Raw genomic sequence first — 24976 nt, 5'->3', positions numbered from 1 at the left:
AAATTAAAACAATAGACTCACAAATATTTTCATTCTTCATTTAAAAGAGAAGTGCGAACCTTCTGAAAAAGATGCCTTGATGTCTGAATTGAAGATGATGATTCACATGGGGAATCATGAGAACATTGTGAATCTTTTGGGAGCTTGCACTCACTCAGGTAAGTAACTGCATCCTAAATATTGACACTATACTCATATCTAAAAATTATACTACTTATGTATGTTTTAATTTGTACTGTTTCAGGTCCAGTTTATTTAATCTTTGAATATTGTTGCTACGGAGACCTTCTTAATTACTTAAGAAATAACCGGGAAAAATTCCACAAGACATTAACAGACGTCTTTGCGCTTAACAACTTCAGCTTTTATCACAACCTTCACAATGACCAGCAGTTAAGGTAAAATGCATTTTTACTGAAATTATCTGGTCTATGGTGTTATTTTCTATAGTCTTTTTAAATTTCTTCAATGTCTGTTAACAAATGGCACTTCATGCTTTTAAAAATATTTTAAATTAGATGTAATCACATTGTTGATCTGCTGTCTATAGGTGTTAATTTAGCTCACAAAATGTAAATTTCTGAGTTAAGTTTTGGGTTCAATTTCTACTTCAAATCTTGCATAATATTTCAGGCTGAGAGAATGCTGAGGGGGTGTCAGAGATGTTGTATGTTTGATATAAAACAAAATCCATTCTGTTAGTCTCTACACCGCAGACCTTGGACTGACTCCACCTCTTGTCATGTTTGAGCATTGTCATTTGATCCTGTTTTCACCCTTCTAGAGCTGTCATCCTGCACTGGCAAAGTGTGCCTCCTAGTCTGCTGTGCCAGCTGAAATAGATCATAATTGCGAGAGGTAACTGAGTGGACACTACATTAGTCAGGCCTTCTCGGAAAAGTGTGTGGAGTAGTCATGAAATGAATGCGAGTGGGGTTTGGGGCAGGTGAAGGGTATGCTGAGACAGTGGGTGAGTGCAGTGATAGGGTCGTGGTCAGTGTATGTTTTTGGGACAGTGAAGCTGAGATTACACTGAGTCGAGGCTTACATTGTGTGTGAGTGTGTGTGCACACACGCTCATGTGGGGGCAGAATGAGGACACCTTCACAACCTTACCTAGTGGTTCTCAGCACTAAGCTCTGCAATCTTGTACAACATCACCAGCTCAGCACTCTGCAACCATCTAGTTCCCCTATACCTTGCAATGTGTCTTCTGTTGTCCCTCAATTACTTTTGTTTCCAAGATATGGTTTCCAAGGTTCAAAGTAAAATTTATTATCAGAGTGCATACGTCACCATGTACAACCCTGAGGTTCTTTTTCCTGTGGCCATACTTAGCAAACCTATAGAACAGTAAGTGTAAACAGAATCAATGAACAACAAACTGTACAAATGCAGATATAAATAAATAACGAATATGAAATAACAAGATAGAGTCCTTAAAGTGAGATCATCAGTTGTGGGAACACCAGAAATAGGATGAGTGTGGTTATCCTCTTTGGTTCAAGAGCCTGTTGGTTGAGGGGTCCTAACTGTTCTTGAACCTGGTGGTGTGAGTCCTGAGACTCTTGTACCTTTTACCTGATGGCAGCAGCAGGAAAAGAGCATGGTCTAGTTGGTGAGGATCTTTGATGATCGACGCTGCTTTTCTATGACGTTTCAAGTAGATATGCTACTCGTCGGGAAGGCTTTACCAGTAATGTACCGGGCTGTATTCACTACATTTTGTAGGATTTTCCATTAAAAGGCATTGGTGTTCCCATACCAGGCTGTAATGCAGCCAGTCAGCACACTTTCTACCACAAATCTATAGAAGTTTATTAAGGTTACTGATGATATGCCGAATCTCCGCAGGCTCCCCTGAGGAAGTAGAGGCGCTTTCAGGCTTTCTTTGCAATTACATTTATATGATGGGCCCAGGGCAGGTCCTCTGTGATAGTGACACCCCGGAATTTAAAGCTATTGACCCTCTCTACCTCTGCTCCTCCGATGATTACTGGCTCATGGACCCCAGGATTCCCTCTTCTGTAAACTACAATCAGTTCCTTGGTCTTGCTGACATTGAGTTGTTGTTATGACACCACTCAGCCAGATTTTCAGTCTTCCCTCCTGTATACTGTTTCATCACCTCCTTTGATACAGCCCACAACAGTGATGTCATCAGCAAACGTAAATATGGTGTTGGAGCCGTACTTCGCCACACAGTCATAGGCACTGAGCAAGTAGAGCAGGGGGCTAAGCACACATCCCTGTGGTGACTGGGGTCTGCAATTGAGGAAATCCAGGATCCAATTGCACAGGGGTTTACTGTTTAGTTTTGAGGGGATGATGGTGTTAAATGCTGAGCTGTAATCCAAGAGGGCACTAGCAATACATGGTGACATTTTGCTCATAAAACTTCTAGATATACTTCTTCTGAACTACTATTGCTGCAATCTGCAGCCTGTAATTTCACTTTAAGAAATGTACTTTTAAACTGTCTGAACAAACTAGCAATTTTATAATCTCCTGAAGGACTCAGCGAATTTGAATCTCAGGAATGCAGGCAATGCACGTTTAAACAGATGAAGGTTGGAAGAGAGGACAGTGGGGAGAACTTCAAACCAGACGAAAATGTTGAAGTATGAAACTTATGTACAGTCACCTGAGAACAAGATAGGGGACCTAAGGACAAGATTGCTGTATCAGAGGAAAATGAGGGACTGCTGCCTTCTCTGTTTCATGGAGGCATGGCTCACTTCAGACATGCTGCATAGGGCGGTACAGCCTGAGGGACTCTCTATCCATCAGATGGACTGAACTACTGAAGATAATAGGTTGAGATCTGTGTTTCATGATAAGCTCTTCGTGGAGCTTGGATCTAACAATCTTGTCACACTCTTGTTTTCCCAATCTGGAACACCTAATGGTAAAGTGTGTCCCTACATTCGGATATGGCCCAAGTGCGGAGCAAGAGACATGGGAGTGGGTCAATAGTTCACAGACTTTAATGCAAACAGAGTTAGAGGGAAAAGTAACCAATAAACACTAGGCCAAACAGGGCCATTAACTAAAACTCTCAAATGGAAAATGAAGCCTACACTGTGGCTGAAGGAATAACTAAATATAAAACAAATACTGCCAGTCTTCGGAGTCAGTTTGCTTGACAGTCCAATTTCTCAGGCAAGGCCGAATGCAAGCAGGCAGCAAAATTTTGCTGTGCTTTGCTTAAGTCTCGACAAGCACTACGACGGAAAGAATGGAGTTAAATACCATCACAATTAAATAATAATTAGTTGACACGTGCATATTTATGAGCACAATTGCTGTATCTGCTGTGCTGCTGAATCTGTGGTTGTGACAAAGGGCCGTCCTTTCTACTTACCAAGAGGGTTCTCCTCCGTGTTTCTGACTGCAGTTTACATACCAAAAAAGGCAGATGTTAAACAAGTACTCAATGTATTGGGTGCCACAGTCATCAAACAAGAAACAACCTACCTCAACACCTTTCACATCATTGTCGAGGACTTCAGTCAGGCTTGCTTGAAGAAGTTTCTGTCCAATTACCATCAACATTTCACCTGCAGTATCAGGATTCTCAACACACTTGACCGTTGTTACACTATGATCAGCAATGCCTACCATTCCATCCCTAGACTGCATTTCGGGAAATCTGACCATCTAGCTATCCTCCTCCCACCTGCATATAGGCAGAGGCTAAAGGATAAGACACCAGAGTTAAGGACAACAAAAAGATGGTCATGGGAGGCAGTGGAGTGGCTATGGGATTGCTTTGAGTTGGTAGGCTGGACCATGTTCAGGAACTCAGCAGAGAATTTGAATGATTACACCACGATAGCCACGGACTTTATAAAAACACCTGTGACGAGTGTGTTCCCACAAAATCAATCAGCATTTTCCTCAACCAGAAGCCTTGGATGACCCATGAGATCTGAATCTAGTGACCAAGGGGACTACACGTGGTCCAGGTACAATCCACCGGAAGCCAGCTCACTTGCAAAATGGCAGGGCTTTACTGCTATCACCGCCCTCCAAGCAAAAGCAAGCAACATATGTGACAAGGTATCACTCCCAGATGAGCTCAATGTCTTTTATGTTCACTTTGACCAATAGAACATGGAAGCACATTCACAAACTCCTACAGCCACCACTGACCTTGTGATTTCAGTTTCTGAAGCTGTCATGAAAGCATCCTTCAGGAGGGTGAACCCAAGGAACGCATCCAACCTTGACATTGTGCCTGGCCAAGTACAGGAGACCTGTGCTAATGAACTGGCTGCAGTGTTTATTGATATGCTTAAGCTCTTGCTTTGGGAGTCTGAGGTACCCAACTGCTTCAGGCAGGCTTCAGTCATACTGGTGCCAAAGAAGAACGTAGTGAGCTGCCTCAACGATTCTCGTCCAGTAGCACTTACATCCACAGTGAGGAAGTGCTTTGAGAGGTTGGTGAGGAAACATATCAACTCCTGCCTGAAGGAGTGACTTGGATCTGCTCCAATTTGACTACCAAAGCAAGAGGTCAATAGCATATGCCATTTCATTGATTCTTCACTCAACCCTGGAATACTGGAGAGTGAAGATGCGAACATGAGGAGGCACTTCACTGATCACAGCTCTGCATTCAATACTATCATCCCTCAAAGCTAATCAACGATCTCTAAGACCTAGGCCTAAACACCTCCTTGTGCAACTGGATCCTTGGTTTCCTCCCTTACAGATCCCAGTCAGTTTGGATTGTCAACATCTCTTCCTCAATCACCATCAGCACAGGTGCACCACAAGACTTTATACCTTTCCCCCCGCTCTGCCCACTCTTTAGTTATGACAGTGAGGCTAAGTAGAGATCCAATGTCATATTTAAGTGTGCTGACAACGTCACTGTTGTTGGCCAAATCAAATGTGGTGACGAATCAGCATTTAGGAGGGAGATTGAAAATCTGGTAGAGTGATATCATAACAACAACCTCTTACTCAATGTCAGCAAGACCAAAGAGCTGATTATTGACTTCAGGAGGAGGAAACCAGAAGTCCGTGAGCCAGTCCTCATTGGAGGATCAGAAGTGGAGAAGGTCCGTTACTGTATATTGGTGGGTGTTATAATTTCAGAGGATCTGTCCTGGGTCCAGCATGTACATAAGTGCCATTACAAAGAAGGCACATGCTTTTACTTTCTTAGATATTTGCAAAGATTCGTCATGTCATTAAAACATTCATAAACATTTTAAAGTCAATAGTTCAAAGTAAATTTTATTATTAAAGTATATATAAATTATACAACCTTGAGGTTCATCTGCTTACAGGCAGTCACAAAACTAGAAACCTGAAAGAACCCAATTTAAAAAAAAGACCAACACCCAATACTCAGAGAGACAAAAAAATCAAAACAAACTATGCATGCATTAAAGCAAGCATCAGCATTCAGAACAAAATTCAGTCCATAAACCCGAAGCCGGGAGCAGCTGGAGTAGGTCCATAGTCTCAGTCTCAGTACATCAAACAGAAGCATCTATAGATGCACATTGGAGAGTGTAGTCACTGGTTGCATCAAAGCCTGGTACGGAAACACTAATACCCTTGAATGGAAAAGCCTACAAAAGTAATGGGTACAACCCAGTCCATCACAGGTAAAGCATTCCCCCCGCAACTGAACATATCTACAAGGAGTGCTGTCGCAGGAAAGCAGCATGCATCATCAAGGAATCCCACCATCCAGGCCATGGTCTCTTCTCGTTGCTGCCATCAGGAAGGAGGTACAGGAGCCTTCGGCCCAACACTACCAGGTTCAGGATAGGTTATCACCCGTCAACCATTAGGCTCCTGGACTAGAGTGGATAGGTTCACTCACCCCAACACTGAACTGTTTCCACAGCCAATGAACCTACTTTCAAGGACTCTACAACCCATGTTCTCAATAAATATTTATTTATTTGTTTGTTTGCTTATTTATTTATTATTTTGTTCTTTTTTAAAAATTTGCACAATTTGCCGTTTTTTGTAGCTGGTTCTTTGTCCATCTTTGCTTGTGTGCAGCTTTTCATTGATTCTATTGTGTCCCTTTGTATTTACTGTGAATGCCTGCATACACCACCCCAGGGTAGTATATGTTGACATGTATGTACTTTGGTAATAAATATGAATGAATTTGAAATTTATTAAAAACATCTCCGTTGTTTGCAGAGGACGGGCCCCGAGATTGCACTACTACCTGAGACCCTCCTTCCCTTCTTCTTATTCCCCATCCTCACCTTTTATCCCTTCTCACATACTGACCACCTGCACCTGGTGCCCCTCCTCCTTCCTTTTCTCCTATGGTCCACTCTGCTCACTTATCTTCCTCTCCAGCCCTTTACCTTTCCTACCCATCTAGCTTCACCTATCACCTTCTTCCTTTCCACCCACCTTTTGATTCTGCTGTCTTCCCCCTTGCTTTCCTGCCCTGAAGAAGGGTCTCAGCCCGAAACATTGACTGTTTGTTTTTCCTGAGATGCTGCCTGATTTGTTCCTCCAGCATTTTGTGTGTGTTGCTACTAGCAGAAAGACTAGGTGCAATGAAGGAAGTTGAACATAAGCTCTTTTGGGGGGGGGGGGAAGAAATGAGGTAGTAGAATAATAAACAGAGAAACATGGAGGAATAGGTGTGGGATGAGATTAGCATATGGAGAGAGATACAGACGAGGGGTGATTGATAAGTTCATGGCCTAAGGTAGAAGGAGTCAATTTTAGTAAACCTAGCACATTTATTTTTCAATGTAGTTCCCTCCTACATGTACACACTTAGTCCAGCGGCCGTGGAGCATACGGATCCCTTCTTTGTAGAAGTGGTCCACAGCAGGGGTGATTGATAAATTTGTGGCCTAAGGTAGAAGGAGATGAGTTATTAACTTCAAACTTTCTGCATTAACACTCAAAGAGTTGAACTGCATGTACTTGTAATGAGAGCATCTTGGACCTCCAGGTGGTCCACAGCAGGGGTGCTTGATAAGTTCACGGCCTTAGGTAGAAGGAGATGAGTTATACAGCTCTCGTTACATGCATGTGCAGTTCAACTCTTTCAGTGAAAATGCAGAAAGTTTGAAGTTAATAACTCATCTCCTTCTACCTTAGGCTACGAACTTATTAATCACCCCTACTATGGACTACTTCTGGAGGTCCAAGACGCCAACTTCTACAAAGAAGGGATCCGTATGCTCCACGACCGCTGGACTAAGTGTGTAAATGTAGGAAAAATAAATGTGCTAGATTTTCTAAAATTGACTGCTTCTACTTTAGGCCATGAACTTATCAATCATCCCTCGTATATGGAGAGCATCTGGGGAGAGAGGGAGGCAAGTAGATTAGCTGCAATGTGATATCAGAGAGAGGCGGAGGGAAGAGAGAAAAAGCAGCTTGTGTGTATGTGAACATCTGTGAGTATTTGTTTGTGTGTGTTTGTGCATGAGAAAGGTTAAGTCCATTGTAAGGAAAGATATTTGTTGAATCTGTAAGGTGGGGAAGGAATAAACTCTAAATATAATGTGAAATCACTTTGCTTGAAGTTGTGAGATTACGTTTTGGTTACAGTACCAGTCAGCAGTGTTGCTTCTGCTCAAGACTTCCCTTGCCAGTATTACTTTCAGATAAAGTCCAGAAGGTCAATATTGCCCCTGTGAATACAAGACCTCCCTCCTGCAAAAGATGTGATCCACGTATCTGTCTGGGTATTACGATAATACTTTTATTTCATATTTTGATTAGGTACAATAGTGGAAACTTTCTGCAAAATGGATCATATATACCAATAAACAGAAAGACTGGTACAGATACCTTCTCACATACAAGTGAACATGATTTGTTATTCAGTGAGAATGAAGTAACTTGTCCCATCAATTCAGGTAAGAAGTGCTGCATGCAGAAAGCAAACATGCTCCTGATTCTTTGGCACTGTGTATAAAATATAGAAAATTAAAATGTGTGTGAACAGTACCTTTGTTTTGAGTAGATGTAATAAAAACATTGTTAAGGTCAGTGCTCTGTATATTAAAAAAAGGCATTAAGTTCTCAATTCCCAGATGCCCATGTGTAATGATATACATAAAGGGCATCTTTGACTACAGCTCAGTAAAGGTGTTCAACTAGGGAGTAAGTCACACTCTAGCTGGCTTTTTTTCCATGGCTGAAATGTGGTAGAAAATAGTAACGTATGAAGCCAGCTTCTTAGATGTGTGGGGATTGATTGTCAGGAATATCTAATACAGAGCAGTGACTTATGCAGCATAGTTCAAGAGAAAAAAAGACCTTGTTATGAAATCAGAAATGGAGTACAGTACTTTTAATAATTCTAAATGGCTGCAAGTATGATAATGTGCAAAGGCTAGTATGTATTGAAAAAGATGATATTGATAAAGAAATTTGCATTGATTATTATTACTGTCTTAAAATAATTATAATCAGTTTGTGGCTACCATGCCTTGATTATTGCATTATAATATGTTTCAATGTGGAACACAATTTTGTCAGGAGGCATAAACTGTTCTCGGGATTCCAGCCCGGTACAGGTGTCGATTTTAACTGACATTTCGATGACAAACTCCACCATTTTCATCAGGGATGATACCTAGGTGTGTCTAGTCCAGTGGGATGTATACTCAAATCCTGTCGGCCATCCCTCCTGATTGGTTAGTCCTCAAACATCAGTTTTCTGTTGTCCCACTTGGTTTAACATCATATTCCAGTTCTTACTTAGAGTGAGACCTTCATCTTTGTTAAAATTCTTATTCTCTCGTCTTTTTTCAATGGCTTCCTTCACCAGATGATCCCAAAAGCCATTGGCGCAGCACAGTAATTTTGTGTCATTGAAATCAATCCTGTGGTCATTGCTTAATCAATATTCTGCTACCACCAATTTCTCTGGGCAACCTAACCCAAAACACTTCCTATGCCCTTGATGCGGGTTTCCACCATGCACAACAACCACAGGATTGACTTCAACAGCACAAAACTACGGTGCTGTGCCAATGGCTTTTGGGACAGCCTGGGAAGGAAGCCTTTGAAATAAGTCTAGAGAATAAGAATTTTAACAAAGAGGAAGGTCTCGCTCTCATTTAAGAACTGGAATATGGTTTTAAACAACATGGAACAATCAGGAGGGATGGATGACAGAGTATATAGACCATTGCAGCACAGTGGATCATTGAAGAGTTTATGCGTCATATCAGCTGGGACAGTCCTTCCTTTTTGACAGGAGATCCAAGCCCCATACATAAGAGCCTAAGACCAAAAGGTATAGGAGCAGAATGTGGTCATTCAGCCCATTGAGTCTGATCTGCTATTCGATCATGGCTGATTTACTTTCCCTCTCAACCCCATTCTCCCCGTAACCTCTGACACCCTTACTCATCAACCTGTGCTTTAAATACCCTCCATAGTCATCTGTGGTAAAGAATTCCACAGATTCACCATCCTCTGGTGAAAGAAACTCATCCTTGACAGGGATATATACACATATATATAAGAGACCATTCATCAGATACACCAAGATAGCACTAGATTACTTTTTATTAACATATACCATTGAAAGTATCAAACCCAATACCAACCTCTGTTTTAACATCATTATTCACTGGCAGCCAACCAGAAAAGGCCCCTTTTATTCCCATTCTTTGCCTTCCGCCAGCCTGCCAATCACCTGTCAATGCTCATATCTTTCCTGTAACACCATGGGCTGTCATGTTTAGCTACCTCATGTGTGGCACTTTGTCAAATACATTTTTAAAATCTAAGTAAACGACATTCACTGACTCTCCTTTTTCTATTTTGCCTATTTTTTCTTCAAATTAATAAACTATTGTCTGCAACTAATTTTTATTCAAGCTCTGTACAAATATCGGAGAAGATATTCCAAATTCAGTAACTTTTCCTCCGGTACTATAAATATTATAATAACACCTTCAGATGTAATTTTTTTTAAAAAAGCGATTTTAAACAACTAATACTGATAAAAGAGGAAATGCCGATGTTCTCAAATAGCCTAATGCTGTAACTTTATCTGATTTGAAATACGAGTAGTTATGGTAAATAACAGAAGTGATATAAATTTTCAAGCAAAGAACAAATACACTTTTGTGTCCAGGAAAGAGCATTTAACAGACTGTACAACTTACCACTTATTCATAATTGTAACATCATTACAATTTTGGGGATTTTTTCTGTATAGCTGTATATCAGAATACCAGTAAATATGAAGATGAGGATCTACATGTCCTTACGTTTGAAGATCTTCTCAGCTTTTCGTACCAAGTTGCCAAAGGGATGGAATTCCTCACTTCACAAAGTGTAAGCTTACGTAAAACGACTTTGCGTTGAGCATTTGAAGTTTTTCCATACGGAATTGATACAATTAAGTTAATCACTGGTTCTTTGTAGTGTATTCACAGGGATTTGGCAGCTAGAAATGTGTTAGTGACACACGGGAAAGTAGCAAAAATATGTGACTTTGGATTGGCAAGGGACATCATGCAAGATTCCAATTATGTCATCAGAGGCAATGTAAGTCAATATTAATGTTCTTTGTTCCCTTACCCAATCTCACTTCCACACATGCTGGGAATGATTTTAAAACTCAATAACAATGTATACCTGAGAACAATTTGCCTGTTTATATTCCTTGCAATTCTCCTTCCCATTTTTCACCTTAGCCCAAGTGAAGAGCAGGAGCTGTTTAACGGAGAATGGATCTGCAGTTGTCTTTTTTAAACAAGAGGAAAAGTTTAAAAATATGTCTCTTTCCTCCAGCAGCAGTTGGTAGCTGACAAACGAGAGCACAGACCGTACTTTTCCACTCCATAACAAACATGAAATGTTAATCATTGTCTCTGGCTACTGTTGAAAAGGTGACCTAACTCTGCAGATGCTCAACTTTTTTGTTTGCTCACCTTTTTACAGATAAAATTAAGGAATATTTCTGGGGAAACATTTATTTATACATACTTTTATTGAACGCATGCAATTTTTGGGTCTCTGGCAAAGACGGATAATACTAGAAATGCATACTGGATCCATCAATTTTATTGAAATCAATTAACGGTGCTGATATGACTCTTCATCAGTTCTGTTAAGCTTTCAAGGAATTAAATAAATTGATTGTCACCTCCTGAGCCACCTCAAGCATCATGTCTTTCACAAGCAGCACACACAAAATGCTGGAGGAACTCAGCAGGCCAGGCAGCACCTGTGGAAGAGAGTAAACAATCAACGCTTCGGGCCAAGACCCTTCTTTCCAGCATCTGCAGATTCTCTTGTGTCGGTGATGTCTTTCACAAGCATCAGTTCTTTTCACAATTCATTTTATTAGGTCTGTTGTGATACTTTACAACTCCTGTGATATACATGTGTCTCTCATATTCTATCCTTCTGCTAAACCTGTTTCTATCTGTCTCAGTTTTCTTAACATTTCTATCCTTCGTTCCTGGATCTACTCCAACCTCTTCATTTCCTTATTGTTTGACTGAATGATAGTCAGTATTTCCGACTTGACACTCCATTTTTTCTGTATGGATCTCTTTTGTTCATGTAGCCATGTAGATTTCCTTCAATGGTCGGTTTCACCCTTGATCTTTTCTCCTATCTCTTATCACTCTTGCCTAGCTCTCAAAATGGACATAAAGCATCTCATGACACTACTTGAAGCTGAGCAGGGATCCAAAATTCATCTCTCAGCTGCTGCCACAAAATGCATACTCATGACACAATTATCTCATTGATGTCTATGGAGTCTTTCTACGTTGACAAGTGCACTTCTAGGAACTGTAATATGTGAAAGACACCATGCAACTGCAAGTTCCTTCTATTTTTCTCAGTGAACATCATTCATCACAGCTGATCTGTATTTTCTAATGTCCTGTTTCTTTCCAAACGCTTCTCTTATGTGTCTTTATGATTACTTTCACACGTATAGTTCTCCTGTGCTAACGGACCCACCATAATGCTTGCACGTGAGAAGTAGAGATCTGTTTTATTCAGATGAACAGGCTCAAGAAGGAAGGCATTTTAGACATAACCTTTTTACCATGATTTATTTCTGTCCTGATTACATTATTACAGTAAAATGACAATCTGGAAAGCTGACATGTGAAAGTTATCAGCTTCTTTCCAGCATAAACTGAGGATGGTGAACAACAGTCCACTATGCTGTAAACATTGCGAGGGGATATATTTTACATGACCAAATTACAAAGACAGTTTCCATTTAAATGTTGACTTCAGAAGCATAAGCTAATATGACATTTATAGCATTATTAAACTACCTTCCCTATTATATTACTATCTCTTTTAAATTACACAATTTGCAATCTTGCCCATGGAAATATTGGTAGCAAGCTGGCTACTACAAGCACAGTGCCCATTTGAATTGACTTTATTACTTACATCCTTCATATCCATGAGGAATACAAATCTTTACGTCTCTGTCTAATGTGCAATGTGCAATTTATAGTAATTTATAATAAATAGTATGTACAATAGGACAGTCAATATAACACAGAAATACAATTGTATCAGCATGAATTAATCAGTCTGATGGCCTGGTGGAAGAAGCTGTCCCGGAGCCTGTTGGTCCTGGCTTTTATGCCACTGTACTGTTACCCAGATGGGAGCAGCTGGAATAGTTTGTGGTTGGGTCCCCAATGATCCTTCAGGCCCTTTTTACACACCTGTCTTTGTAAATGTCCTGAATAGTGGGAAGTTCACATCTACAGATGCGCTGGGCTGTCCACACCACTCTCTGCAGAGTCCTGCGATTGAGGGGAGTACAGTTCCCATACCAGGCAGTGATACAGCCGGTCAGGATGCTTTCAATTTCTCCCAGTAGAAAGACTTTAGGATTTGGGAACTTATGCCAAACTTCTTCAACCGTCTGAGGTGAAAGAGGCGCTGTTGTGCTTTTTACACCACATAGTCAGTATGTGCAGACCTTGTGAGATCCTCAGTGATGTGTATACCGTGGAACTTAAAGATATTCACCTCTCAATCACAGATCCATTCATGTCAGTAGGGTTAGCAGTGAGATGAGGATTTGGAACTATAACCTTGCCAATACAGTGAGTGTAAGCAATTGATGGGAACTGGCATCACCTGCTTTGTAGGTTGACAGACTGCCAGTTTAAACCACCTATAATATTAAATCATTTTTTTTCTCTGTCCACAAGTGTTAACTGAATATTTCTAACATTCTACTTAATTACAGATTTGCAGAAGGTTCTGCATTAGATACATCACAGTTCCAGCATGTTTATTCTCTTCCACTCAGTCATTTCCTTCTATTTACTTTCCTCCACACATTCATTTCCCTTTTCTAATTAGGACTGTCTGTCACCCAGACAACCTTATTCTGCTTTCTACCATAGATACCTCCTCTGCTTTGTACACTCTTTCCCTTTCTCTACTCTCTCAAAAGTGTTTTCTCACTTTTTCAGTCTGATGCAGGCTCTCAATCCTAATACGCTAATTCCTATTCCCTTTTCACAGAGGCTGCCTGACCTACCGGGTCACGGCAGTATTTTCATTTATTTGTTCTTATTGTTATTTAGAGATACAGTGCAGAATAGGCCATTCTGGCCCTTTGAGTTGCAACCCCCAGCAACCCCCAAGTTAACCTTATCCAAATTACTGGCAATCTGCAATGACTACTAACCGGTATGTCTTTGTACTGTGGGAGGAAACGGGACACCCAGAGAAAGCACATACATTCCACAGGGAGGATGTTCAAACTCCTTACAGAGGACCCTGGGATTGAACTTGGAACTCCAAGCTGTAGTAGTGTCGTGCCCAGCATGCAGAAAAAAATGCAAACAAGAGGAATTCTGCAGATGCTGGAAATTCAAGCAACACACATCAAAGCTGCTGGTGAACACAGCAGGCCAGGCAGCATCTCTAGGAAGAGGTACAGTCGACGTTTCAGGCCGAGACCCTTTGTCCTGACGAATGGTCTCGGCCTGAAACGTCGATACAGAAAAAAATTCTGTTTTTATTCAAGAAAGCATTGATGTGCCCTGCAGAAGGATCTGATTATTGTACCTTTTATTATACTGGGGAAATGTTACTAAGGTAGCTTATTATCATGTTAATTACTTGATTTTATTTCTCTGTTATACGTAGGCACGATTACCTGTCAAGTGGATGGCTCCTGAAAGCTTGTTTGAAGGCAGTTACACAACCCGTAGTGATGTCTGGTCATATGGAATCTTATTATGGGAAATATTCTCACTTGGTAATCATGGAGTCTTTTGTCTAATTGTTATCCCAAGATTTCTGCTTAATTGTCTTGCCTTAATGTCCCATTTTGAATGTCTTCAGGTGTCAATCCATATCCTGGAATCCAAGTAGATTCGAACTTTTACAAGTTAATTAAGAGTGGATTTAAGATGGAACAACCATTTTATGCAACAGAAGCAATGTAAGTCTTTTTATGCCCAGTTTTGCATAAGAGTTTAATTTGCAGAAATCACTCTAGCTACACACTTCTGAGAGAGTAAGAAGATCACGGCAAATTGAAGAGCTCAAGGAGATCAAGCTTTGTGCATCATCGTTGAGGCTATCTATTTCTAGTATGTTGGTCCTTACCATGATGAGGCAATCTCAGGTTGGAGGAGCAACACCTCATATTCTCACCCTTTCTCTTCTCCTCACCTGCCTATCATCTCCCTCTGGTGCCCCTCCTCCTTTTCTTTCTCTCATGGCCCTTTCCTCTCCTTCAGATTCTTTCTTTTTCAGCGCTTTACCTTTTCTACTATCACCTCCCAGCTTCTCACTTCATCCCTCCTCCCACAGCCCCTACCTTCCCCCTCATCTGGTTTCACCTATCATCTCCTTCCTCTCCATGTTATTATTCTGGCTTCCTCCCTTCCTTTCCAGACCTGACGAAGGGTCTTGGCCCAAAACATTAACTCTTTATTACTTTCCATAGATGCTGCCTGACCTGCTGAGTTTCTCCAGAATTTTTTGTGTGTTGCAAGTTCTAACTCTATAATGTTGCCTCAGTTTATCTGTAGTTCAAATCTTCCTTCAATCTTCGTTTACTAAACCTTGACATTAATATGCATTCCCGTCTAACATCCTTTGTTGTACCTTCTAGATCTTAAAGCCATCATAATATCTATTGTCAAAGTCATAGCTTGCATCAAGTCCTCTTTAGTCACCATTCTGTGTTTCTGAGCTATATTGGTCGCGTGCAAAGCAATAGCTCATTTTAATATTCTGCACTCCTATTTTCAGTTACACATGCCTTTCAGTTCCCTTCTTCCCTGGCATCCATGTCCGTCACCAATCCTGGCCTCTTGATCAATTAAGTAAAAAGCATGAATATTTAATGCTAATGAGTACACTGGCACAAAACAAAGGTTCCATGCAATGTAAGTCTGGCCAATGCAAAGCCTAGTTTTTCACTTCTGCATATGACTGTCAGGTGAAAGCCAAATTCAAGAGAAGAAACAAAACCAAAATGCAGGAAAATAAACTGATATGCCCACAATTCTGAATCTGGAATGCTGCTTTGTGCAAAATGTAATTGAAGCATTTCCTTACAAGTTAAGCTGTTCGAGCAGCTCCAGCTTTTGATCATATGTTAATGAATACTGCAGGACCAATCTAAAGAATGTTAAGTATCCTTCAGATGAAGAAAATCAATAAATAATTGTTTTGATGTGTTGCAATGTGTAGCAATAGAACCTCATATCTTAGCATGACCATCATTATGAGCATCTCACCAGCACAAACTTGCAAATGCAAACATTTTAATTTGAATATTTTGTATATAGGATTCATTTATCTTGGTGCAATGTTTTTATATTTTTTCTGAAGTTCCTAATATCCTTCTCCATGTTTCCACAGCTACAATGTAATACAATCCTGCTGGGCTCTTGATCCAGGAAAAAGACTCACATTTTCAGATTTGGTTTCTATTTTTGAAAAGCATCTTGCAGATGCCGAAGTAGCAGTAAGTGAGCTTTGGACCTACTGGGGCAGCTCTTGGCATAATTATAGTATTTGATAAGAAGGGTTTTGTAATCACCTAAAATAATCTACTTACAAACGTATATAGCCCCAGAACATCACTGGTCATTTTACTAGTCAGTAACTAACAAATTAATTAGTCACTGTTCTTACATCAACAAACTTGCAACCTGTTTGTCCATGGTCAGGTTTCATATCTGGTAAGCAATAAGCATTGATTTAGCTTCAGGTTGCTTTAGAGATATATTTGACTGGGATGCCACCGGAACTTGCCTGTTCTTTTCAAAAGAAGTGCCATGGAATTATATACTGTATGTCCACTACCACAGGTCTTAACTAAATATCTAGTCTGAAAGACACAAGGTCACATCTCTTACTGATTTTTGGGTTATTATTGTCGTATGTACCGACAAACGGCTAAAAGCTTTTGTTTGTTGCCATCCAAGCAGATCATGCCATACATAAGTACATCAAGGTAGTAAATAGAAAAGCTGAATATAGAATAGAGTGTTGCTGTTTACATGAAAAAGCAGTGCAGATGGACAAATAAAATGCAAAGGACACAGTGAGGATAGATTTTGAGATCAAGAATTTGTCTTCAGAGCGTAAGAGGTCTGTTGAAGAACCATAACAACAGGATAGAGGATGTCTTTGAGCCTGGTGGCAGGTTCTCTTGAGCTTGATAGGTGAGAAGACAGAATGACAAGAAGAAAAGGGTCTGTGATTATGTTGGCAGCTTTCCTGAGGCAGTTGAAAGTGTAGATGGAGCCAATGGAGGAGAAATTTATACTTTGTGAAAGTGTTAATAAAGATAATATCTTCAGTCCCTGTTGAAATACAAAATTTTGTCTCCCAAGTGGGCAGTAATTTTATTAGATCAAGATCTAAAAACTTGCTGTTATTAAAATAGCATATTATTTCCCCAATAGATTCATAATCTAAAATGTTACATTTTTAGTTTAGTGTGAATGGGGCTTGCGCTGTGTTATTGTTCATTCAACTTGTAAGAATTCTTGATCTCCTGATCTGATTATAATTCACATTGTGAAATGTTGTAACCTCACACGTGTTATGAATTGAGATCTTTTTACATAAATAGATTCTATTGACAGTATGATTTTACACTAACATAATTTTGCTTTATTAATGTTCAGCTTTACCACAAAAATATGGAGTGCAAATGCCATTCAGACTATAAAAACCTGCCCATTAATTCCCAGAAGAGTGTCCTGAACCAGTCTACGTCATCACTGAATGGAAACATTCTACTGGATCAAGACATCAAAGACTAGTCTCTCTGCTGTACTGACCAATTAGAAATGGGTAGCTTCACTGGATTCAGAATGCTTTACAGTATATTTTTATCTTTAAACTAATCATGAATTTCAAAGCTGCTAACATGTAATGCTTCAAGCTATTTGATTTTTGTTGTGTTGCAACTAAATTGTTCTGGAAAATAGAGCTGTCACAAATTTGCATTCAGATTCATTTTATTATCACACGTACATCAAAATATCTGATAAAATGCGTCATTTGCATTAACAGCCAACACAACATAAGGATGTGCTAGGGCATCCCGCAAGTGTCGCCACACATTCTGGCGTCAACATAGTACGCACAGAATACTCAGCAGAACAACACAGAACACAACGAGCAACAAAACAACAACAGCAAAAGAAGCCCCATTCCTACCTCCCACCCACCCACCTACACAGTCCTCCAACCCAGAACAGGCTACCTCCAGTCCCCTTTCATGTTTCCCTTTGTATTACAAACTAGTAGATTTAATAACTATCCCAAAATTAAGAGGATCTTAAGTCATGAAAGTTGACAGAATTTATAATGAAAACTGAAAGCTGAGATATTTTTGAGCTGCTTACTTGAGGAGGTAGATTTTAAAGAATATTTTGAAAGGCAGAGAGAAAGAGAAAACCCAAGAAAGAAGTGGGTGAACAAGGATTTTTTAGGGTTCATCATACTGATATAAAGATACAAAATCTGGAACAACTCAGCAGGTCAGAGCCATATGTGGAAAGAGAAACAGAGTAAATGTTTCGGGTTGAAGACCCATCATCAGACACTGTTTATAATTTAGAGTATGGATGACTGAAGGTACAGATGCCATGGAAGGGTTGCGTGCATTGAGCTATGTAGAGAAGTACAGGCAGCAGGAATGTATGTAGAAACCCTGAAATGTTATAAGGCTGGAAGAAGTTACAGGAAGAGAAAGAGACAAGGGTATTGGGGGGGGAGTGCTTTGTGAAAATAACAACACTACTAGGGTACATAGAACAACTTCTTGTTTCCTTTCCCTAGAAATTAATCAAAGTGAGTAAAATCCATAATAGAGAATATTTTGCATGTTCTGTGAGACAAATTTGGGTAAACACATCTTATGTGTTTATGTTATAGTCGGAGTAATGTCACTCTTCCTCACTTTTATCATATTATTTGTTTAATCCAGTCATTAGATGTTGGTCTTATTGACAGAGGCATCAATTAATCCCATCCTAAATTGCTTTTTCAGCAGTGTGGCTTCCTAAACTAATTCAGAGGTAAATTCAAAGTCAGGCACATTGCTGTGGATCTGTACTGGCACAGAAAACAGTAGATTTCTATTCTTTGATGTTTTAGGGAGTTGCTGCAATCTGAAGCAAAAGAACTGCTGGATGAACTCAGCAAGTCAGGCAGGAGGGAAATGGACAGACATCATTTCGAGTTGAAACCTTTTACTTGGGCTTCTTCCAGCATTGTTCTTCGTTTTTTAGATGGCTTCTGAAGTTATAACAGTGTCTTGTCATGTATACAAACAATTATTATGAAGTATTTAACTCATGACTATGTGTTGAATGAAAGGACACGTTGAGTCAGCTGATTATATTCAGAGCTATTAAAATTAAAATCTGTGATACCGGGGCAATCGTGAGTAATAGCCTGCACATCTTGCAAGCTTCAGACTGTGGCATCAGGAAAGGCAAATGCAGAAATTTCAAGTCTGTGTAGATTAAGTTTCCAAAATATAGAGTTCATCCTTTGGATTATTTAATTAGGCTTGATGGTTTCTTTCCATCATGCATTTTTTAACTTTCTTCATTTTTATGTCTTTTCCAACACTTTCTAACATTATCCAGTCAAGCAAACAAGTAGGTGATTAACCCGCTGCTATTGTGGAAGCCTCTGAAGATAAAAGGAGCTGAGAGTTTCTCATTTTCCATGTGGCAAATAGCCGTTCTTCAGGCAGCACCTTTCTCTATGACAGCCAATATCAGATAAACAACACAGAAATCAGCAGGTGACAAGCCATGGCCCCAATATTACCCTGAGGGGGTGCTCCAAATGGGATGTAGGGGTTACACTGTTGATCAATATAAATATGTAAAATATACAGTAATAGAAGCAAGACAGTAGATAGGGGAAGAGGATGACCCAGGGGATACGTGTGGAGTCCTGAGTGAACACTTTGCATGAGGAATGTCTGGCAGCTCTTGGGCTGTATTCTCTACAGCTGAGGAGAATGAGGGGGGATCTTATAGAAACATTCTGAATGTTAAAGGGCCTGAACAGATTAGATATGGCAAAGTTATTTCCCATGGTAGGGGATTCCAGGACAAGAGGGCATGACTTCAGGATTGAAGGACGTCCTTTTGGAACTGAGATGTGGAGAAATTACTATAGTCAGAGGGTGGTAAATCTGTGGAATTTGTTGCCACAAGTGGCCATGGAGGTCTAGTCATTGGGTGTATTTAAGGCGGAGATAGATAGGTTCTTGATTAGCCAAGACATCACAGGGTATGGGGTGAAGGCAGGGGAGTGGGGATGACTGGAGCAGACTCGATGGGCTGAATGGCCTACTTCTGCTCCTATATCTTATGGTCTTATGTGAAGAAGACATTAGGTAGGCTATGCTTGGAATATTATGTGTATAGGAACAATGTAATAATGCTAGAAGGAGTGTGGAAAAGATTCACCAGGACTTTGCCTGAAGTGAGGGATTTAGAAACAAGTTAAGAAGAGAAAGAGGCTGGAATTGATCTTACTGGAGCAAAGTGGCTGAGGAGCGATCTCATAGAGCGTTACAAAATTGTGAGGGGCACAGGCAGGGCAGATAGTCATAGTCTCTTTCAAAGGGCAGGGGAGCTTAAAACTAGAAGACGCAGGTTTAAAGTGAGTAGGGAACGATTTAAAGAAAGTCATCTTTTCTCAGAGAGTGGTGGGTATATGAAACAAGCTGCCAGAGGAGGTTATGGAGGCAGGTACAGTCATAACATTTAAAAAAAGCATTTGGACAGGTACACAGACAGGAAACTAATAGGGAGAATGGGCCAAGTACAGGAAAATGGGGTGAGTGTATTCAGGCATCTTGGTCAGCATGAACTAGTTTACCAAAGGCCTGATGTGTGCTGACACACTCTATGGCTATATGTTTTCTAATATTCTTTACTTTTGGATTTTTGATTCTGTATTTTAGAATTAGTAAGAACCGTATTTATATTACTATGTGATCATGTTCTCTGGAAGCATTTAACGATTGGGGTATGTATCAGCAGAACTCATTAAGTACACTTCATTACAGGCTTACTGAGTAGCACCCAACAATAGTAGTCAAGGCTGGCAGAATAGCACCATTTTTGTTTTTGGAGGTGTAGTCCAAAGAAAGTCAACTTTGGATTATTGAAATCAAAAGTAAAACACAATATTTTTATCAAGCTGGTCAGTTGTTTACTGATTCTGAAGATTTTGTAAGAAATGGATATGGCAAATTTGCTTAGAGTTTTGATCCCAGATTTACATTTGGGTTCAAAACCCATATGTATGGAACATAACAATTTTGCACTGGACTTTACTGATTTATATACTGTATCTGGTTTGCTTATATTAAAAATAAGCATTATAAAGCAGAATATCATTGAAAGTAATCATTTGTTTTGATAGATATGAACCCACCTACCTGCTATTCCACTTTAATTAATTATTTTCCCAGAATTACCTCTTGATCTTTGTACAAACTGTTTCCAATACCTCTCTACTAGCAGTTTTAGATTTTGTATCCTTGTAATTAAACAGTGCTGCTCGTTTCCCCCACTACTAACTTCCTCATTTTGAATCTGCAATTTGCTATATCTGAAATACATGATACGTTTTCTAGTATTCTGAGCTTATGGAAAAATTATTCAGTGTGCAGCCAGATTCTCTTCTGTAGAAAGGGGAAGGAAACTGAAGGGAGAAAAATATCGATGTTGCTTCCATGTACATCTGAGCAGCTGGCTACTGTCCAGCATGCTTAGCCTGTATGATGAGAGCTTATGGATATGAAAGTGCCATTTACTGCTTGGGCACTGAAGTAAAAGGAATGAATTATTGAGATTTGCAATATGGGTGAACTGTGCCATACTGTTGGAATGCATCTGGCTTTAATTACTAAGTGTGAAATGGTGAAATAATTATTCATACATTCCTCAGCTTGATGTGCTTGATGTGCTCCCATCTTGAAAAGGCAGAAAACATACTTACCTACACATCATAGCTGCAAGGATGATTAGAAGCTATAACATGATATACTGCTGCTGTAACATCTTGAAAATAGCTTTTAATGACTTCATTTCCATCTTCTTGTTCATTATTGTATTTATACTAATGGCCATTTGAAAATTGTATTTTTAATAGAGCACTTCTCTTTATATTACATTTGAATAAAATTTGATGTAAAACTTCATCTGTCTTCTTAATGCCTTTGTTTTATTTACCAGCATTAAAGTCATACACCTCTAACAAGTTTTTGGATCTTTAAATATGTCTTTCTTTTATACTGTTACTTTCACCAGCACAGTTTTGGCAGCAGCTGTACAGATGGCTTTGCTACAGATTGTGGTGTAATTTTACATAGCAAATCGAGCCTCAGAGCAAAGCATTATGAAGCATTGCTAGAAACGAGCAAACTTACATTGTTAGAACTAATCAAAGTATCAAGGAGAAAACACTCTAGACTTGGCAGACAGGAAGTTGGTTGTGTTTGTTGGAGGCCATCACAAACCTGACCTGTACCTTATAGATAATTGAAAAGTCTTTGAGTATCTTGTAATTCAGATGTGTGTCTCATAACCAGATACATAAGCACATAAGCTGCCTTGACTTCCTTAAAGCCACAGTGTTTACATAACTGGTTCAATTAAGTTTCTGGCCAACAATCCCAGGATACTGGTGGTGCAAGACTTAGTAATGGTAATGCCAAAACACGTCAATTATAGATGACTGGACTGTTTGTCTGAGATGGTCTATGCCTGGCACTTCTGTGGCACAACACTGCAAGGGTCTTTTGGTTTGGTGTCCTAGGTCCAGACATCAATGATTTTAAGGTTAGAAGTGAGGATTTTTGATGATGACTACACAGGTTTCGACTCTCAACTATATAGCAAATAAATTTTTCCAAGCTTGCATGCAATATTACTTAGAGAATGTTCATGCATTCATGGATTGACAGCACTGTGGGGGAGAGTAATATTGTTGTCTCATAGCTTAAGGGGTGCAAGTTTGCCTTGAGTACTGTCAATGTGGAGTTGGAATGTTCATTCTGTGACTTCATGGGTTTTCTCCAACAGTGCTAAGATTTGCTGCTTGGTAGGTTTATTGCCCACTGTAAATTGCCCCTAGTGAGGGTGGCTAGAAGGAAGATCAGGGTGAGAGGAAATTGATAGGAATAGGAGAGGAAAAGTGATATTAGTGTAGATGGACGCCTGATAGTTGAACACAGAACACTACACACACTACAGGCTCTTTGGCCCACCTTATAACTTACTCTAAGATTAATCTAACCTTTCCCTCATACAGAGCCCTCCATGTTTTCTATCATCACTGTAAATGTCCCTAATGTATCTGCCTCTACCACCACCCCCGGCAGGGCATTCCAAGCATCCACCACTCTGTGTAAAAAACTTTCCTCTGATACCAACACCCGCCCCCATACTTCCCTTTGATCACCTTAAAATTATGTCCCCTCGAATCAGCCATTTCCCCTCCTAGGAGAAAGCTTCTGGCTGTCCACTTGATCTATGCCTCTTATCATCCTGTACACCTCTATCAAGTCATCTGTCATCTTCCTTTGCTCCAGAGTGAAAAGCTTCAGCTCACTCAACCACTGGTGGAGATCTAATGGACCAAAAATTTCACTTCCAGTGCCCCATGACACTATGCTTTATGTGTGCCAGACATTGACCATCTCAGATAAGGAAGAGTTCAACCATTTATGATTGACATATATTATGGCATTACCACTGCCAAGCCTTGCACCAGCTGGGGTTATTGGCCAAAACCTTAAATGAACCAGTTATGTAAATACTGTGGCTATAAAATACGTCAGAGGTTGCTTATGCATTCAGTTATGAGTGACTCATCTGACACTCAAAATGCTTCCTGTTATCTATAAGGTACAAGTTAGGCTTATGATGGAATGTTTTTCACTTGCCTGGATGAGTGCCGCTCTAATAACTTCCAAAAAAGAAAAGAGCAGCCTGCTTGATTTGTTCCCTGTCCATCATTCATTCCCTCCTCCACTGGTGCACCATGTGTGCCATGCACAACGTGCTGTGCATTTACTTGCTGAGGCCTCTCCAAACCCTTAACCTTTAACACCAGAAAGGACAAAGTCAGTAGGCACACCACCTACATGCAACCTTTAAACTCTCCAACCATCCTGATCCTGACTGAGAAATGTATAGCCGACCCTTCATTATCAGTCAAAAAATTATGGTCTTGACAGCTGTGCCCAGATTAAAAAAAAAATGAACATGCAAAACAAAACAAGGGAGTGAAGGTAAGTTGAAGGGCAATTCAATTTCTTTACTTTGATCATCATACATACACACACACACACACACACACACACACACGCGCACACGCACAATTTTACTTTCTGTTAAACGTCACCTATCTGGTATTGACTTAATGAGCCAAAGGCCTTACTGTGGGATTGTGTAGCAATTATATAAGAATAGTGCAAGTCTTGTTGAGAATAAGAAGGGCCAAACTTACAGGGCGTATTTTGTAAATTATTAATATTTTTGTAATTCCACCACTGCCTGCCTGACTGATATCTCCTAATGAGGAGGCCAGGGAACAGCTTTCCTGCTGGTCATTCAGATGACTTCTAGCAGAATTGCCTCTGTAACTATCTCAAGGCATAACAGACATCATCCTCGCAATCCCTTCCATTTGCTTCCAGTTCCCTCTTCAGAATACTGCCATGTCATTTAGCAAGGCTTAAGTTTGGAATTGCATTCAAATATTCTCAGGAAACAGACCATAGGTTTATGCACAAGATACATACAACTGACTTAGATTAAGTCAGACAATTAAATCAGCTGAATTTCATTTTACTAAAAGAAAACAGGTCTCATCAAAATACTGTAAAATCATTGAGCACAATGGACTATTTCAAGTGAAACATTCTGCTAACAAAAATAGAACGTGAGGGAGGTGAATGGAATGTGGGAAGAACATAAAAAAGGGGTAATGTAGAATTAGTGTAATCCTCTATTAATGTGGCTGATGGTTGGTGCAGATGCTATGACAAAGGGTATGTTTCTGTGCTGTATCACCCTATGACTCCATGTGAGAATTGTACCATCTAGATAAAACTTCTTATGAGAAATCAAGCACTTTATTATAAATAGGCTGAAATCTCAAGACAAGGAAAAGAAGCACCAAAAAACCTAAATGCTAGATAATACCTAACTTACTGTGTTGAAAGAGACCACCAATAAAATTTGTGGACTACCAATCCAGTTCTGGCACTTGAGAAATAATGATATTCAAGAAGTGGATGCTGTATAGAGCACCAGAGCTGAGCACAGATAGCGTATGAGGTTTTCAAAATGGAGAAAAGGTATTACAGAGATAATAAGAAAAAGAGGGCCATGCATTTATCTAGTACTTTCATAATTATTCCTGAAATGCTTGTAAATTACTGTCATAACGGGGAAACTTTATGTATGCAACA

General features: G+C 39.8%; 2 protein-coding genes across 3 annotated transcripts in view; one reads left to right on the top strand and one right to left on the bottom strand.

Annotated features, from left to right (window-relative positions):
• The window catches only part of pan3 (poly(A) specific ribonuclease subunit PAN3), a 210067-nt gene extending 199732 nt beyond the window's left edge, over window positions 1–10335 (bottom strand). The window contains exon 1 of one of the 2 annotated variants that reach the window (XM_063054249.1): window positions 10140–10335. The gene's annotated coding sequence lies outside the window, so the exon portion shown is untranslated. The remainder of the gene's footprint in view (window positions 1–10139) is intronic. The other variant, XM_063054250.1, reaches the window with a different exon arrangement.
• flt3 (fms related receptor tyrosine kinase 3) overlaps window positions 1–21863 on the top strand; it is a 94470-nt gene extending 72607 nt beyond the window's left edge. The window contains exons 17-25 of the mRNA XM_063054247.1: window positions 48–158; window positions 245–398; window positions 7735–7871; window positions 10193–10311; window positions 10402–10524; window positions 14131–14242; window positions 14329–14428; window positions 15862–15967; window positions 17139–21863. Of these exons, the coding sequence (XP_062910317.1) occupies window positions 48–158; window positions 245–398; window positions 7735–7871; window positions 10193–10311; window positions 10402–10524; window positions 14131–14242; window positions 14329–14428; window positions 15862–15967; window positions 17139–17276 (1100 nt within the window). The 3' untranslated portion in view covers window positions 17277–21863. The remainder of the gene's footprint in view (window positions 1–47; window positions 159–244; window positions 399–7734; window positions 7872–10192; window positions 10312–10401; window positions 10525–14130; window positions 14243–14328; window positions 14429–15861; window positions 15968–17138) is intronic.
• Window positions 21864–24976: the final 3113 nt, after the last annotated feature.

This window comes from Mobula hypostoma, chromosome 7 (genome assembly GCF_963921235.1).
Source record: "Mobula hypostoma chromosome 7, sMobHyp1.1, whole genome shotgun sequence".
Classification (NCBI taxonomy): domain Eukaryota; kingdom Metazoa; phylum Chordata; class Chondrichthyes; order Myliobatiformes; family Myliobatidae; genus Mobula; species Mobula hypostoma.
The sequence above is the reverse complement of the archived record's forward strand: the minus strand, read 5'-3'. Positions and strand labels throughout refer to the sequence as shown.